Genomic DNA, 15,859 nt, shown 5'->3' on the forward strand with positions numbered 1-15,859 from the left:
ATTTATTCCTTTTGATCAGACACTTTTTGATGAAATCACTATCAAGCTAACTATAACTATCCAAGATCAGTACCCTCTGCTTATATATATCAGATTACACATTAAATTGCTAGTTTCAAGGTGAAGCTCATCGCAAGCTCATCGGAAAATTTTTCAAAATTTTCTAAAAACTACCAACCCAGAAAAAGCAGAAGAACAAATGAGCTTCACGTGAAGGAAAAAAGATGGAAAATTGTAAACACAGCATTGTTAAGTATCTGTTATATGCGAGCAAAAAGGAACTCTAATAGCAAAATCAATTTTCAAATACTATACATATGTCAGTGTCCTGTAGCAAATGCAATAAAGAACTTTTCATAATGATTTCAAACTTTTAATTTAATGTATACTACTATTATGTATATATTAGAATTTTCTATAAACTAAATAGCCCTGTTTTCTTCTTACCGAATGGATAAACACATAAGGTTGATGCAAAGAGTCCAACTGAGATACCTATCGAAACTTCAATCATAGTTATACCAAAAGACATAGAGTTGGATAAATCTACAGTTTGCACCGCATTTGTGCCATTTCTACCAACAATTTGGTTTGCACTTTGTAAACCAGACAACAATGAATTTTGAGATGCAATACCGGATGGCACTTGAACAAAGATAGCTGGTAACATTGCAGATACCGCCAACCCCTGCCAGATTCTAGAGTATAAATTACCCAATATACCGATAACAAAAGAAGCCAAAGCAGCTGTAAACTCTGTTGAGTTCTGGAAGTGCTTACCAGACCAATATGTCACCACATAACCAGTACACGAGATAAAAACCATGGCAGGTAATTGTGTCCAGTTTGCTTGATTGATTAATGAAATACCAATGGTGAAAGCAGGCACAAACAGAAAGCGGAACCATGGAGAAATCGGATAACCACAGGAGATTTCATTTGTAGCACCTTTGTACATCCAACCAAATAAAGCAGCACCTAAGGTAATACCGAAACCTAAAAACAAAGAATAAATGATGGCATAGAACATTCTGACCGAACCCGCAACCAGACTTCTACTCTGCAACTCCAATGACCCACATAATATAATGTACCCAGGCAAGATTAGTGCTAAAGAACCTTGCGTAATTGCACCAAAACAAATATTCGAATTTGGAATCGAACCAAAGGCTCTACCACAGAAACTGACAACAATAGAGGCTGTGATTTCAAAGACGTTAGAGTACATCAATGACTTTTCTGACAGAATAAACTGCATCATACCTACACATGAACCCATGAAAAAAGTAATGGCTAGATTTATCCAATGACCACCAAAAGCGTAAGGTGTAACCATTGCGGAACAGAAACCATACAGGAAGACACAAACCCACGGTGGATACAAATTCTTTTCCCTCAATATTCTATCTATTTCAATGTTACCCTCATCAGCTCCCATCTGATCATGAATAACTTTTTTATACACTCCGTGGACTTGGTGTAATTTCCATAAGTTCAAACCTTGCGTACATCTTACTAACTGAACTTCAGATGTTCTTGTTGTAGCATCACCAAAAGAGACAATCATACAACCAGGCAAATAAAGATATTGACCATCGATTTCAAGTACACGAGAAGTCATAATCATGTATTCTTCTAACCTATGGGTAGGTGCACCGTAGAGCATCAAAGCCTTACACATACGCAAGATAAAGCGCTGCCTTTGCAGTAACTCGGCAATATGAACTGTAATTTTTGCTTCTGCCAACATTCTCTTTCTTAGTTTAGGCATCTTACCAGCTACCTTTTTGGCTTTATGTCCAGATTTTTTTAGCCCTTCAGTAGACAGGTCAGCGCTTGATAGCTTATTTTTTTGACTGTAAATATGACCAGCACCTTTCTTACCTTGGTTGTATATATGGCCGGCACCTTTTCTACCATGGCCGTAAATATGCCCAGCAGCCTTTGATCCATGCCCATATATTTGACCTGGTGCATTCATTGCCAACCCAGCTACTTTGCCACCACTTCTCATGAAAACATTTTTGTGATCTTTTGGTTTGTGCTCACTAGGAACTTCAGTTTCACCACTATCTATACTCATCAAATTTGCTGTAGACTCTCCATATGAAGATTGCGAATACATGCTGGATGTTTCTATCGTGGCATTATCTTGCTCTTGGTACAATTTCAGCAAGGAACCTAACACACCACCTCTTACTTGGGTTGGTGGTGCTACATACCCATGTGTATCAACGAAACCATCATTTTCTTCTTCACCATCGCCATCAAAGTCATCAAAATGGTCTATTGCTGGCGCCAAGAAGTTTAGATCTGTGGATGACGCTGTTGTTTCAATATCCGACAAACCTTGTCCATTTAGCGCTTCAATTTGTGCCGGCGTCAAATTTGAATGACCTTGTAATATGTTTTGTGCTTCGGAAGTAAAATCTTCCATGGGTATATCATCTGAATGTCCAGTGACGACGTTGTCATTATCTTCCAAATCAGTCTTCTCTTGATTGGAATTTGCTTTACTTAAACCTGGTGCCAAACCAGCGCCACCATTAGATTTCAGATTTTTAATCATTCTGGAGAACAAATTACCGTCCTCATCATCACTATCCTCGGTTGAGAATTTAACGTTATTTCTCTTACCTTCACTACGGTCTTGTCCACTCGAAGAGGATGAATAAGAAGATGCAGAATCATCTACAGAACTTCTCTTTTTCGACTCAATGGACTCTTTATCAAATCTTACAGACTTGCTGACATCTTTATCACCGGAATCTGCCATCTTTCGATAATATTAGCAGGTCCAATTGTGTTTTCCTTGGGTGTCAGTTTTACCTTTTTGTTAGTACTGCTTTGACGGTTTGGAAATCAAAAAAGATTAACTACAGTTATATATGAATATTCTTTCACACTCACAAGATACTCATATATATATCAATTCAATGAATTAAAATTATGCCATTTACCGTAATATCCCTGCACAAAGAAAAACTTTTTAGCGATTGTTTATATCGGGATCATCTTTAGAAAGTTTTTTCATCGCTCCCTCAATTCGTCATACAAACGCCTATAGTAATAAATTACACATCCGTGATATCACAATTACTTTCTTTTCCTTCTTCCTTCCTGAATGTTGGCTTATTATCCACTCGTTGCTTCGAGCCAGAATGCTAATAAAGCCCAGCGCACCCATGCGACACCCATGCAAAGTTCCTTGGTCGGATCTTCCGAGAAGTATAGAATTACGTCATTTGCATATTTACGGAAACGGAGTAATCTGCACAATCATGGCAACATCGCAAAATTGTTTCTTTTTTTTTCTCTCTTTACAAGCAGATTTTTCCGCTTTATTCCGTACAGCAGCGGAACAATTGCTGTAGCTCTTTGTTAAGGAAACCACTCCTTCTCATTGTTTTTAGAGTTTTTCTCTGCGGTTCTGTTTCTTTACCACGCGTCAGCTGGATCTGTTCATTGCATGGTATCCGTTGTACTGCAGCTCTTTTTCTGTCTCTTGAAAGAAATTGGTATAAGGAGTACCGTTTTTTATTTCTTTTTTTTTGCTTTCTTTTCCCCTGCTTCGTCATTTACTCAACAGGGAAGTTTCGCACAGATCATGGACTGCTTCCAATTGATCTATTGCCATTTAATCTAAGTAGTACTAAGAGAATATCTGAGGGTAGCTTATCCTATCAAGACACGCTCATCAACTACCTAATAAAGAAGGGAACTAAAAATACTTCTGCGACAGTATCTAACAGTTGCACTGGTTATTCTTACAGATCTGGTTGAAGCATAGGTAGGGAAGACCCCCCCACCCCCTCCCATTCCCTTAGTTCAATAAATGACCGTACAAGTAATGCATGGGCAAAAACCCAAATGCATGCTTCAGTTCCATTCTTTCTTTTTTGTTTATCAGTCCCTTTCATTATTCTGCCTTTGAACATGCAATACAATTTCGCCCTTAGGCACATCATTTCTGCGAGCATTTGACTACCCCTCCATCGGATCAAAATAACGTCTACGTTTCGGCCCTTTAACTTGTCTCTACGTCATTTCTATTACTACAATCTTCTATTTTTTTTGAGTCAACGTCTTTCTCGAAGCAAGCTTACATCGATTCGATGCCAACAAATCTATTTTAGGTATTAAGCAATTGAAAATAAGGGGACTTCTTGAACAACAGCTCATCTCACCTTCAACTCTCTGTGTTGTATCATTATAGAGGCGACTAACACAAACTAACCCTAAATTTACATGTTGACTATATAATATTTTCTTGTCAGTCACATTTGTGTTCTATTCCCCCCATCTATATCTTACACGCATGATACACGCCCATACATCTTGTACGCAGGTAACTGGCTGATTGTTTTTGTGTTCCTGTCCTTCAAATACTACTTCTAAATCTAAATACAGAAAAACATACGTATACCCCAAATACAAACCAAAAGTATCAAAAGTATCAAAAGAGAGGAACCCCCTTGATGATTTCATGAACATAATTTGTTTTAGTGTCGCTCATTACACACGACTTCAGATCTGGGCGGTTAATTCATAGGCGTATAAATAGAGTAGCACAAGAAAATGAGTGAGAGGAGACCACAAAGTTATATTGGTTTTGTTCTTGCTCTTTTTGGGGAGAGTACCTAGCAGAAAAAATAGATACTAACAACTTCTGAGCGGTTTTACCGATAATAAGATTGCGAACTGTTGGGCGTTAAGCAAATAAATTGGCCAGCAATAAAGAGGGAACATCTTCCATTACGTTCCAAATCTCTATACATAGAAGAGATTGCATATCATTTCACCGTTTCTGTTACTGCATATCATAAATTTTTACCGACTGCATACTTGTGCTTATTGAAGGCCTTTTTTGAAAAACTGCTAAATACCACCCTTTCAATTGCCAGTTTTTCCGAACCGCTTTAAACTTTCGAGTTTTATTTGAGACCCTTTCTGGATAATCAATCTAAACAGATTATTAAACCGACCAACAGTTTTGCATCAGGAATAGAAGCTACTAATTGTTAATTTGTTGCTTTCCATATTTGTATCTGCCTTAAAGAGCATCACGTAGTCCCCAACAATTATGTTTCAAAATAAAGCGCGCAATTCAGACACCGAGATGAGGAGTGGAAATCAGATGGAGAGTTCTATTGAAGATATCCAAGAGCTTGAGCCACCACCAGATCTAGATTCACCACCATCAACTATTCCACTGAAGTCAATGCATGAAAATTATGAAATTCTGGAAGAACTTGGTAATGGGTCCTTTGGCTCAGTGACATTGGCGAAGTACAAGATTAATGATTGCTTCTCAAAGGACCAGGACCGCAAACGGATGACAATGATGGATCCAAAATATAATAATAGACCAGAAAATATATCCAATTCAAGAAAACAGGGTTTAGTTGCGATTAAGACAATGCTGACAAGACTCCCCACCTTACATGATTACACGAGGGTTCGTGAGGTTAAATTCATTCTTTCAATGACAGCTAATAAACACCTAATCCAAGTATATGAAATATTTGTCGATTCTGAAAAATACCAATTACATATTGCTATGGAGTATATGGAACAAAACCTTTATCAGATGATGAGACGTCGCAAGAAAAGAGTTTTCTCAATACCTTCTCTGAAATCTATACTGGCCCAGGTGCTGGCTGGTTTGAGGCATATCCACGACCAAAACTTCTTTCACAGAGATCTTAAACCAGAAAATATATTGATTACTCCAAGTACTAGATATTTTGATTCCAGTTGGTTGGAGAAAGGTAATTATCCAGATAACTATGTTGTTAAACTTGCCGACTTCGGATTGGCAAGGCACGTTGAAAATAAAAACCCATATACTGCATACGTCTCAACTAGGTGGTACAGATCTCCCGAAATACTTCTCCGAAGTGGATACTATTCCAAACCATTGGACATATGGGCATTTGGTTGTGTAGCTATGGAAGTAACAGTATTCAAGCCTCTCTTTCCAGGTTCAAACGAAATTGATCAAATATGGAAGATTCTTGAAGTGTTAGGAACGCCCCATACCTTGGAAGAGTCAAAAAATTCAAACTATACTCCACATGGTGGACTTTGGGAGCTTTCAAAAGCCTACGCCGCTAAATTAAATCTTAAATTCCCATATGTGGAAGGTAGTTCATTAGAAAAATTACTTTGTAGTAATCAATTAACTGATTTACTTGCTGTTATTAAACTCTGTTTAAAATGGGATCCAAACGAAAGAGCATCGGTGGAACAATTAAGTAGTATGCCATTCTTCACCAATACTGTTGCTGACAACTCCATTTATGAGAAAGAAAATAATACAAATAAGAATACATTAAGAAGCATTGCTGAGCAAGCGTTATTGTTCGCAGGCTTACCTAGTTCCCTAAGTCTGAAGAGCTTAAGAGGAAATATCAAATTGAGGGATACAGAAGAACTTGTTACAGATGAACAACCTAATGACAGAGAGAAAGATACCAATTTTGAAAATGTTCCACTTGATGATAGATCTGAGTCATTGAGCATTCGGCGGGAAGATCGGGTTCCGCTAACTACAAGCACAAACAAAAAAGAGAGCCAATGTTCTGCAAAAGACATATGCAGAGATAGTAGTTTTATGTTGAGGAGTATTAGCCAGTCAAAAAAGAGGAAGAAGCTAGACAACAATAAATTGCAAATTGATTCTAGCGCCAATTCCAACAATAATGAAAGCAATAAGATTATAGGGTGTTCAACATATCGTTTCCCTAATTTTCAAGGTAATTTTGCTTCAAAACAAGATCAAAACATTGAACTAGGAAACTGCAACGGTTCGGAAATAACAAAAACAGATTTCATGAAGTCTGGTCAACTCCATCAATGCAACCGTATTAATGAGGAAATTCAGAATGAACTTTCTAAACCAATTACTTTCGAAGAACAAAATGCCAATAACATTGAAAAAGAGCCCTTTAGTACAGTTCCAGAACGCTGCCCTACGGATTATACAGCTTTTACTTTTAATAATATTACTGGCAATGACTACACATTTGGCTGTCAATTTTTTAAAACAAAAAAAGAGACTGGACGACTCCCACACGAGTCATCCCATTCCGTAAACGAGCTGTTAGATAACATGTCAATTGAAGACCTTCCATTAAAATCCAATCAGATGACAGAACTAGAGCCTAGAACTATCCCAATTAGTTTGGTTGACCAATTTGGAAGTGATAATCTCAATTATAATATATTTGAAAACAACTCAGAGCTCCGTAGCCCAAATACTAATGAAGCAAAAGCGTCAACATACGAGTTCGCATTTAGTAACCCCTGTCATGCTATTGGGAATATTACTTTTTGAAAACTATTGTGTAATATTTTTATATGTCTTATTCAACAATAGGGATTGTATATACCGTGCTAATTAAGCAGTGAGTTTATTATCACTTTGCGGCGTGGTTGCTCTATATTCTTAGTTTCTGTAAGGTTTGTTTCTATACTCCTTGTACGCCAGCTATACCATAAAGTAGTAACGAAGTGGATTGTATTACAACTCTCCTAAGACTACAGATCAACTAGAATAGTTAGAATCCGGTGCAACTAGAAAGGAGCAATTACGCACATCCTTCCATTACTAAGCTATACGACCTAATATATACAATAATTACAATTCCGAGTATTGGTGAGTTGACACAATGAAAAGACAGCAGTTTCTATGTGAAATTGAGAAAAGCTCCATTGAATGATGTAAATTCTCTTCATTCGCTAACATGAAATTAAACCCGAAATAGCTACGGCAGTATAGATCCCAATTCAATCCATGATAGTTATGTTATGAGAGAAATAACTGCGAAGCTGTTGACAGTGAGGATTCAAACGAAAACCAGAAGTGTGTCTTTTATGGTAGTTTGTGCCAGGTTAGTGAAGAAACAAGTTCAGAGTGCATTTCCAGCTAGTTACAATGTTAGTCTTCACCTCTCGAGATCGTTTCTGGTTCAGAAAATAGATACATTTTTTTTTTCTTTTTCCCAGTGCTTGTACATACTAGCTAATTTGAACGAAGTTACTGTTGAGTTTAACTCATTATCGAGAGGGTTTTCATCATTTTTTTCCTATTCTTCTTCCTTTTTACCGTTTTGGCATTATTCAAGGATTTTCCATTTACGAGGAACCAGCTCGTACAGGCTTCGAGACCTAGCGCACCCATTATGCCACATTTCCTGCGTGAATACTTCACTCTTGTCGTACAGATCAAGTACCATTTCTTTTAATAGTTATAGACTTACTTGTCTTTGAACAATGAGTATTACTTCAGTTAGAAAATTTGACATTATTTCTGCAAAAACGAGCAAATCATGGTACGTCTGTTTCTTAACAAAACAAATTTTTGAATGTCTTTTGGTCCTCGAGCCTCTCGTGTTTTTCTAATTGGTGGGCCTATGGGATTTTCCTCAGTGCTTTGTCTATTGTCAATAGAATAGAATTGAATTATAGTGTAGTTATCGGTGTTTTCAAGTTCATTTTCCTTCTGTATTCTTTGCTTAAAATGATCTAAATTGCTCGGGGCTTAATTGCTTTACGGTCGTATCGCTTTGGTGCAACTCAGGATAATTCGGTTTCACTCATACCTAACCCAACGCTTTGTAAAACCAATGCCATATTCTCAATAAATATTACGGCCAGGATTGCCAGGAACACCTTCATTAGATGCAAGAGGAAGCTTATCGTTCAGCAATTTATCTGCTTTGCGGTTTGGCTATTTTATTATCAAGCGTATGTTCGAAAAGCATTTTTTTTTATATATGAAGAAGAATAGTTTTTCAACTTATATATATGTTGCAAAACCTTTTCAGGAGTGGTGCTTATTTTAAAATTCGACTGTTTCTCCAAATATTTTCAACTTTAATAAAAGTTTTCAGGTAGCACCCACTCTAAATTATATATATTAACCAAGATTACATATACCATCGGACTGATACACTTCCCAACTTTGTGAATTACAGAAAAGGTGCAGAAATTTTTTTTTGGTATTAGTTTGAAAACTCCATAAGTGATTCGAGTATTGGCATCATCGTTTATCCTCAATATATTCTTAAAAAGCATAGCCTCCCCAATATTCATTTTGTTTCTCTAATTTATTCATTTAATCCCAATAACTTATAAAGACAAATAGGACTTACCCAATAGTAAATTACTGGTAAGAATTTTCACTACTATTCATATTCTTTGATTAACAGTGCATCAATAGGCTAAAAATAATACATCCAGCAATAGTTTCTAATCAAAGCACCGTACAAGTTCCAAATATCTAAATTGCTTCCTCCCACTAGTTGAAGTATAAGCAAAGTGTTAAAACAAAGTGATAATCAATAATCAGAATCTCAGAGAATGACTAACTCATCACCTGTTAAGGAAAGGATTAGCAATGGTATTCATCATCATTCATCTGATAAGTTCAAAGTTGCAAAGAAAAGAAGAGGAAGTTCAGTGTCAGAGAATGCCAATAGATCAGGAATTGCAGCTGCTGTTGCACTAGCAAAAGCAGCAACTGTACCATTTCCTTTGAAGAGAAATTCGGTTTCCTCATCATCGTCAACTTCACCACCAACAGAATACACCAAGACCATCGCAAATCCAATTACTTTGTCTCCAATAGTTATTAGTGAGTTGATTAAACCGGGAGAAAAGACTATAAAAGCACCTATAAAGGCCCCACCAAATGAGTTTGAAGATAAATATGTCAAATTATTCATTGACTCCCATCATGATGACGACTCTGTGATTACAATACCCGAAGAAAGTAAACTAAAGTTTCTGCCTATCGTACTAAAGCCGTTAGCGAGTAAGGATATACAGGACTTCGGTGTCTTCACCTCTATCCCTTGCTCGAAAAAAGATTATATTCAAGAATATAGTGGTATGATAAGTTTCTCCAAGCAATACGTGAATAACGCTGAGAATAAATACGATATCCTTGGTACTCCAACTAGAAACATTTTGTTCCATCCACATTGGCCACTCTATATAAACACGAGTGGAACTAAAGGTGCTCACAATGTCTTGGAACACTTGAGATGTAGTTGCAACCCCAATGTCGAGCTTGTCACAGTTAGGATAATGGACAACAAACCTAGAATAAAGTTTGTTATTAGAGCAATTAGAGATATTGCAGAAGGAGAAGAATTACAGATTGCATGGCAATGGGATATAAATCATCCAATGTGGCATGTTGTTCAGGAATTACAAGAATTTGATTCACTTAATAACAAGGACAAATGCCGTGTTAGTAGAGCTGCCGAGGCTTTATTGCAAAGTAATCAATGCGCTTGTACAGACTTCAAAAAATGTAAATTGAGAAAAGTACAGCAAGACTCTCGTAATTTCATCAATAACCTCAGTGCATTAATGAAAAAAGAGCTGAAAAATGAGATGGGTGGTTGAATTATCCATAAAAATTGCAAAAAAATCACAAAAATTAACGACTCAAAGAATAGATTTCTAATCTAATTCTTATTATTAATTCCTTTAATCTAATACTATTCTATTCTTAAAGATCAATTTGTTTTTCAATTGATTTTGAACTGCACCATAAACATGTATGCTCATCAATGAGTGGAAAAACAGTGCATAAATAATTTTGATAGACTTTTTTTAAAAATATAAATATTACATTTGTTGTTGAATAATTTGGGTGCCACACATCTTTCAATAAGCTCAACTAATTGCTATTGGCAAGCTTGAGCATTATTGTATCCAATAGAGTATATGCTGTAACACGATATACAAAAAATGTCATTTCATGCTGAAAGATTCCAAAAGTTGAAGATCATGAGAAGACTACATAGTCAAGTGTATTTAATTCGCCTAGCTGTTTGCTCTTTAGTAGACGTTTATCTCATTCTCAGAAGACTACCTAGACTAGGAAAAGTATAATAGAAGTATGGCTCACAGGGCATTAGTTAAGATTGTGATCACTGGTACCAGAGTGCTGGGGCATGCTTTCGCAGAAGCATATAGGCAGGCAGCGGCACAGTCGGCTGCTAAACAAGGTGCGTCTGCTATGGGTCGTAATAAGACTGGAAGAGGTAATGCTGCTGCAGAATATGGCGGGATTACACTGGATGAGAGTTGTAAAATACTAAATTTAGATGCTGCAAAGGATTTAAAACTTGATAAAGTTAATCAAAGATTTGATTACTTATTTAACATCAACGACAAAGAGAAGGGAGGTAGTTTTTACCTACAAAGTAAAATATATAGGGCCTCTGAGCGTCTAAAATGGGAGTTAGCACAACGAGAGAAAGAAGCTGCAGAAGAAAAGCTACCTAAAGCGGAAGATGCCAGTGAAGATACTGGTGAAAAATCGCCTCCATCGTCGTGATTAGAACGTTTAGAATACCCGAATGAATATGAAGCCAAAAGTAGGTACTCTCACTGATCACAGTTTCCATGTTTTTGCATTCCCACGGAAATTGGAGTCAAAATGTACTAATATTAGTTTTTGAAATCTTATCATAATCATGTATATATTGTATATGTAAAAATTTAACATCAAGACCAGAAGAAATGAACTTTTTTGTTGATATTAGACGTTTTACTCTTAAAACATACATGTTTGTACACACAAATATATATATATATATGCACTCCACTATTGTGCACTTTCCAATACTTGCTCAGAGTCTGCATCTTCATCAATGAATTTTGGAACAGTGCCCGCAAGATAAGAAGGAACTTCTGTACCTTCCCCTTCACCAATATCGTTAGCCATCATTGCTGTTAAATCTTCATCAGCGAGAGCTTCCAATTCAGCATCTAATTCACCCTCATCTATGTCTTCAATATCATTTCCAACAAAGTTCGTAGCCAGTACCTGCTGAAGCTCTTCCCCTTGATCTATTAAATCCATCATTTCATCCTGCATGTCCTGTAGCTTATCAATGTCTATCTTACCATATTGAGCTTTTAGTGCCTTATTAGTCGATTTCAGAGCATTAACGGTAACCATAGTATTCTTTAAGTTATCACTAGTCATCTGTGCCTGTGTCATAGACCAAGACTGCGCATCAATAGAGTCCCTCATTTGCTCAAGTTGTTTCCGTTTATTCAACAACTTCAAGGCCTGAGCCCTAAGTGGTCTCTGACCTACACTACTCTTCATACCTTTCATCTTTTTCTGTAACGCCTGTAGTTGGAAATTGATTTGCGCAATTTGTGTGTCGAGTTGAGACAAGCGATGCTGTAAACCTTGTTGTGCCTGGTCCATGGCAGCACCAGATTCCTGCAGCATCTGATCATGGGTTTTCTTGTTGCCATAACCAAATATTCTATTCATCGTGTTCTATCTAATCTTGTGTAAGTTTTAGAAAACAGGTTTTGTAATTTTGCCAATATTTTCTCCCTTTCCTTTACAACTGTCCCTCTGGGTTCAAATAATGCCAGTTTATTTTCTTTATATTGTAACAGACGCAATAAAATGATCTTGATCTGTTACTGACAAATTTTGATATATTTTATGAGATACTAAATGATCCCAAAGCTGTACGTCGTATCCATCGTTCACTGCTTTAAGAAGATCAAACTCATCGAAGCTTTTTCAATTTCATGTCGAAAGTGATTCGCATAACGATAAGGCAAAAAGGGTAAAGATAGAATTGTCACGTGACAAGGTAATCAGGAGTATCTACTTTCAGCTTCTATTGTAAACATGTAGCTGTATTGCTACCCGTTCTTATTCTGGAAGTTCTAGTTCAAAAGTGGCATGGCTTGTGGTTCCAATCAGTATCTTTGCTGTTTTATCTGGCTCAGTGATAATATTAAACGTCGAAAAACTAGGAGCTGTTTCTTGGTTCTCCCTTTGCAATAGTGAAGAAGCCAAGATTCGCGTTGAAATTTGATGCTCCAACCCTTTATTGTTGTATGTGATCGAGTACAGTTTAAGTTCTGTCCAAGTCAATATACATACCATTAAACCTTTTGCAGTGAGTAGCCAATCAGCTTGCAGCACTGGTAATTGCTCATTAATAATTGTTAGCAACTGGCTGCTTAATGTGTCCCAAATACACGCTGAGTTATCCATAGAGGATGATAATAATAGAATCGATGGCATAAACTTGTTAGATATTGTAATGTCTAAAAATTTTAGCGAGGTAACATCTGAGGTATGAAAAATGCTCCTAAGCCTGCTCTGTTGGGACATTTCCGGTAGAAAACCGTGATTGTCCATACTAATCGATATTTTCTTGTCCTTAATTGAATCAAGCATTATTTTATATATGCCACCATCTTCAGTACCTACAAAAACCTGGTTATTGTTTTCCGGGGATATACTTAGAGATGTTACGCCAATCTCTTCAAACATTGATACCCTGTAAAGTTTTTCGACAAATAATCTTGTTGGAGACCATAATTCTCTTTCATCGATATCAGTTATATCATCATCACTAAACTTATTATAGCGTTCCAACACCAAGGCCCTTTTTGGTGGTACAATTTTAATTGAGCCCACCACTGAACAGCCTGAATCTACCTTATCATAAATCTGTAGCGATGTAGAGCTTATCATATTTAGAATACCGTTAGCGCTTGCAGTTAAAAATCTCTCATCTCCTGAACTAACATTCTGGAATTCATCAATAGCATAAATTGGGGAATAGTGATAATTTTTTAGCGCAATTGAGTGCTGCAACTCACCTGTATGTGAATCTGTCTTGAATTCGCAAATAATTGTCTTACCGATATTGGAGGTTAAAAGTATAGTTAAAATCTTCGATTTCAAAGATTTGTTAACAAATTGTCCCCTGATGATTTTTTGACCTTCAAATTTCACTCTTTGTATTTTGTCTTCCAATCGATTGATGTCAATCAAAATTAGCCAGCTATTTAACATCAACTGTATATCGTTTTTATCCACTACTTCTTGTTGAAACACAAAGATGACTTTCCCATCAAAATAGTCTGTTGAGACGCATACCAACTTACCACCTGTACTGACAATCAACTCATCAAATATCCATCTTGTTAAAATTTTGTAACCTGACTGCCCCAAATCGAACTTTATATCATCCTCATCTTTAGAGTGTTCAAATCGCGATAGTAATATTGGTTGACCAACTGTTACAAATTGTTCACTGACTACAAGGATATCATCATCGTTTCCCTTTAATGGCCTTGCATCGAATCCTTCATCGATCATCTCAACAGCCATAGTTTGTACACCAACATCTTCTGTAACCAGGCTATTTGTAGTCATTTTAAAAGATTGTTTGTTCTCATCTATTATAGGTTCGATTTGTGCAGTAGTTTCATCGTCTCCTTTGGATTCAAAAGTAATTGGCTCTGTTTCAGTTGCGCCATTCAACAAAACTTGTTTCCTACGTCGTAGCTCTTCCAAGTACGTCCATTTTTCCTTGACACTTTCAGACATCCAACAGTTATTATTTCACAGCTCCATCTATTTATTTATAAATTAATATAAATTCATTTAGCGGAGTATGTATTGCTCATTAATTGAATATCTTTAAATATTTACCTGTTCTGACTTCCAAATTTGTCAAAAAGTCATCGCGATGATCTATAAAACTGAAAAATTCACTTTTCATTTAATATGAAATTGGTGTTGGTTTTGATACTGTCAAGACTACATTGGGTTAAGTGTTTTAAACTTGCATCAACAGTCCTGTACCATCCATTTGAGATTATACTGGTAGATATCTAAGAAGCGTTTTGATTTCAGGCAGCCGATAATAGCAATAATTTCTAACATACTAAGAAATGGATATAGATATTGATGATATTTTGGCGGAACTAGACCGTGACACTACAGCAGTTGCCTCGAGCAGTGGACAACATGGGTTTTTGGATGCGAATAGTAGTATGCAACATGTTACACAGACTACGGCTTTTGATTCATCATTGCCTCATGCCAATAATTTACAGAAGGACTATTCACCTGTCACGCCGGAGCAAGATTACCTACAACTGTTGAAGCACTGGAGAAATGAAAGGTGTGCTCCTGAATTACTGCCTTTACCAAAACTACTAGTATCTAGGATGTTGAAAAGAATACAGGATCAAATGGAACACATCGAGAACATTTCCATGGGTTTTCTAGAGCATGAGATACTGGAGAAAGATGGAGAAGAAGCAATTGGTCAAAACGAATATCAAAATAATGCTCTAAATAATGGCAAACTTCCGTTGCTATGTATGGAAGCAGAATTAGAGCGTGTCAAGTTTGTCATGAGAAGTTATCTACGATGTCGTCTGAATAAAATTGACAAATATAGCTTATATCTACGTCAGTTAGGTGATCAAGGTATAAATCTCATATCTTTGGATGAATTAATGTCTGAGCAAGAATTAAAATATCACGCCAAGCACTCAGTTATTCTTTTGAAGTTACTTAATAACTCAATTTTGAGGCATATGCCCCCAGAGTTACAAGCCATAAATGACACAGAGGGTAGCGTAAGCATGATAGAAGAACCAAATTGGAAAAAATTTGTTTTTATATACGTTAATGGTCCAGCCAATGTAGCCGATGATCCTCAGTTGCAACAGAGCGAGGATGGCAAGTACTATTATAACATTACTATCCCCGAGTTTGACGAGATTGTAGAACTAACAACTGGCAGTATATATGTGATGAGATATGATATTGTTAAGGACTTGCTGAGAGACGGTAAGGTAGAACTAATATGAGCACATTAATGTGTGATTCATGGTTGTAAAATTAAATAGTTTATAGACTCTACCATCTTGAGATAATGTACAGGATGTTAAAATGCATTAATAGAATAATTATGTAGAAACTTTGACGACTATATATATTTACTATATATTATAGCTTTCATTTTAAATTAACAGCGTGATGCTGTTA

The 15,859-nt window shown here is 36.5% G+C and overlaps 7 protein-coding genes across 7 annotated transcripts; 4 read left to right on the forward strand and 3 right to left on the reverse strand.

Moving 5' to 3' along the window:
* Window positions 1–415: 415 nt before the first annotated feature.
* Window positions 416–2,776, reverse strand: PRM10 (pheromone-regulated protein PRM10; the record flags this gene model as incomplete). The annotated part of the gene is made up of 1 exon (XM_446552.1): window positions 416–2,776. One exon carries the CDS (start codon window positions 2,774–2,776, stop codon window positions 416–418), a length of 2,361 nt encoding a protein of 786 aa, XP_446552.1.
* A 2,307-nt stretch (window positions 2,777–5,083) lies between these two features.
* Window positions 5,084–7,339, forward strand: IME2 (protein kinase IME2; the record flags this gene model as incomplete). The annotated part of the gene is made up of 1 exon (XM_446553.1): window positions 5,084–7,339. The coding sequence occupies one exon, from the start codon at window positions 5,084–5,086 to the stop codon at window positions 7,337–7,339; it is 2,256 nt and encodes a 751-aa protein (XP_446553.1).
* Window positions 7,340–9,366: 2,027 nt separating this feature from the next.
* Window positions 9,367–10,419, forward strand: SET4 (Set4p; the record flags this gene model as incomplete). Its single annotated transcript, XM_446555.1, has 1 exon — window positions 9,367–10,419. One exon carries the CDS (start codon window positions 9,367–9,369, stop codon window positions 10,417–10,419), a length of 1,053 nt encoding a protein of 350 aa, XP_446555.1.
* Window positions 10,420–10,918: 499 nt separating this feature from the next.
* PAM16 (import motor complex subunit PAM16) lies at window positions 10,919–11,359 on the forward strand (the record flags this gene model as incomplete). The annotated part of the gene is made up of 1 exon (XM_446556.1): window positions 10,919–11,359. One exon carries the CDS (start codon window positions 10,919–10,921, stop codon window positions 11,357–11,359), a length of 441 nt encoding a protein of 146 aa, XP_446556.1.
* A 270-nt stretch (window positions 11,360–11,629) lies between these two features.
* On the reverse strand, window positions 11,630–12,313 carry VPS60 (Vps60p; the record flags this gene model as incomplete). The annotated part of the gene is made up of 1 exon (XM_446557.1): window positions 11,630–12,313. The coding sequence occupies one exon, from the start codon at window positions 12,311–12,313 to the stop codon at window positions 11,630–11,632; it is 684 nt and encodes a 227-aa protein (XP_446557.1).
* Window positions 12,314–12,709: 396 nt separating this feature from the next.
* On the reverse strand, window positions 12,710–14,404 carry PAC11 (dynein intermediate chain; the record flags this gene model as incomplete). The annotated part of the gene is made up of 1 exon (XM_446558.1): window positions 12,710–14,404. The coding sequence occupies one exon, from the start codon at window positions 14,402–14,404 to the stop codon at window positions 12,710–12,712; it is 1,695 nt and encodes a 564-aa protein (XP_446558.1).
* A 347-nt stretch (window positions 14,405–14,751) lies between these two features.
* Window positions 14,752–15,681, forward strand: SLD5 (DNA replication protein SLD5; the record flags this gene model as incomplete). Its single annotated transcript, XM_446559.1, has 1 exon — window positions 14,752–15,681. The coding sequence occupies one exon, from the start codon at window positions 14,752–14,754 to the stop codon at window positions 15,679–15,681; it is 930 nt and encodes a 309-aa protein (XP_446559.1).
* Between the last annotated feature and the right edge of the window lie 178 nt (window positions 15,682–15,859).

This window comes from Nakaseomyces glabratus, chromosome G, assembly GCF_010111755.1.
Source record: "Nakaseomyces glabratus chromosome G, complete sequence".
NCBI classification, from domain to species: Eukaryota; Fungi; Ascomycota; class Saccharomycetes; order Saccharomycetales; family Saccharomycetaceae; genus Nakaseomyces; species Nakaseomyces glabratus.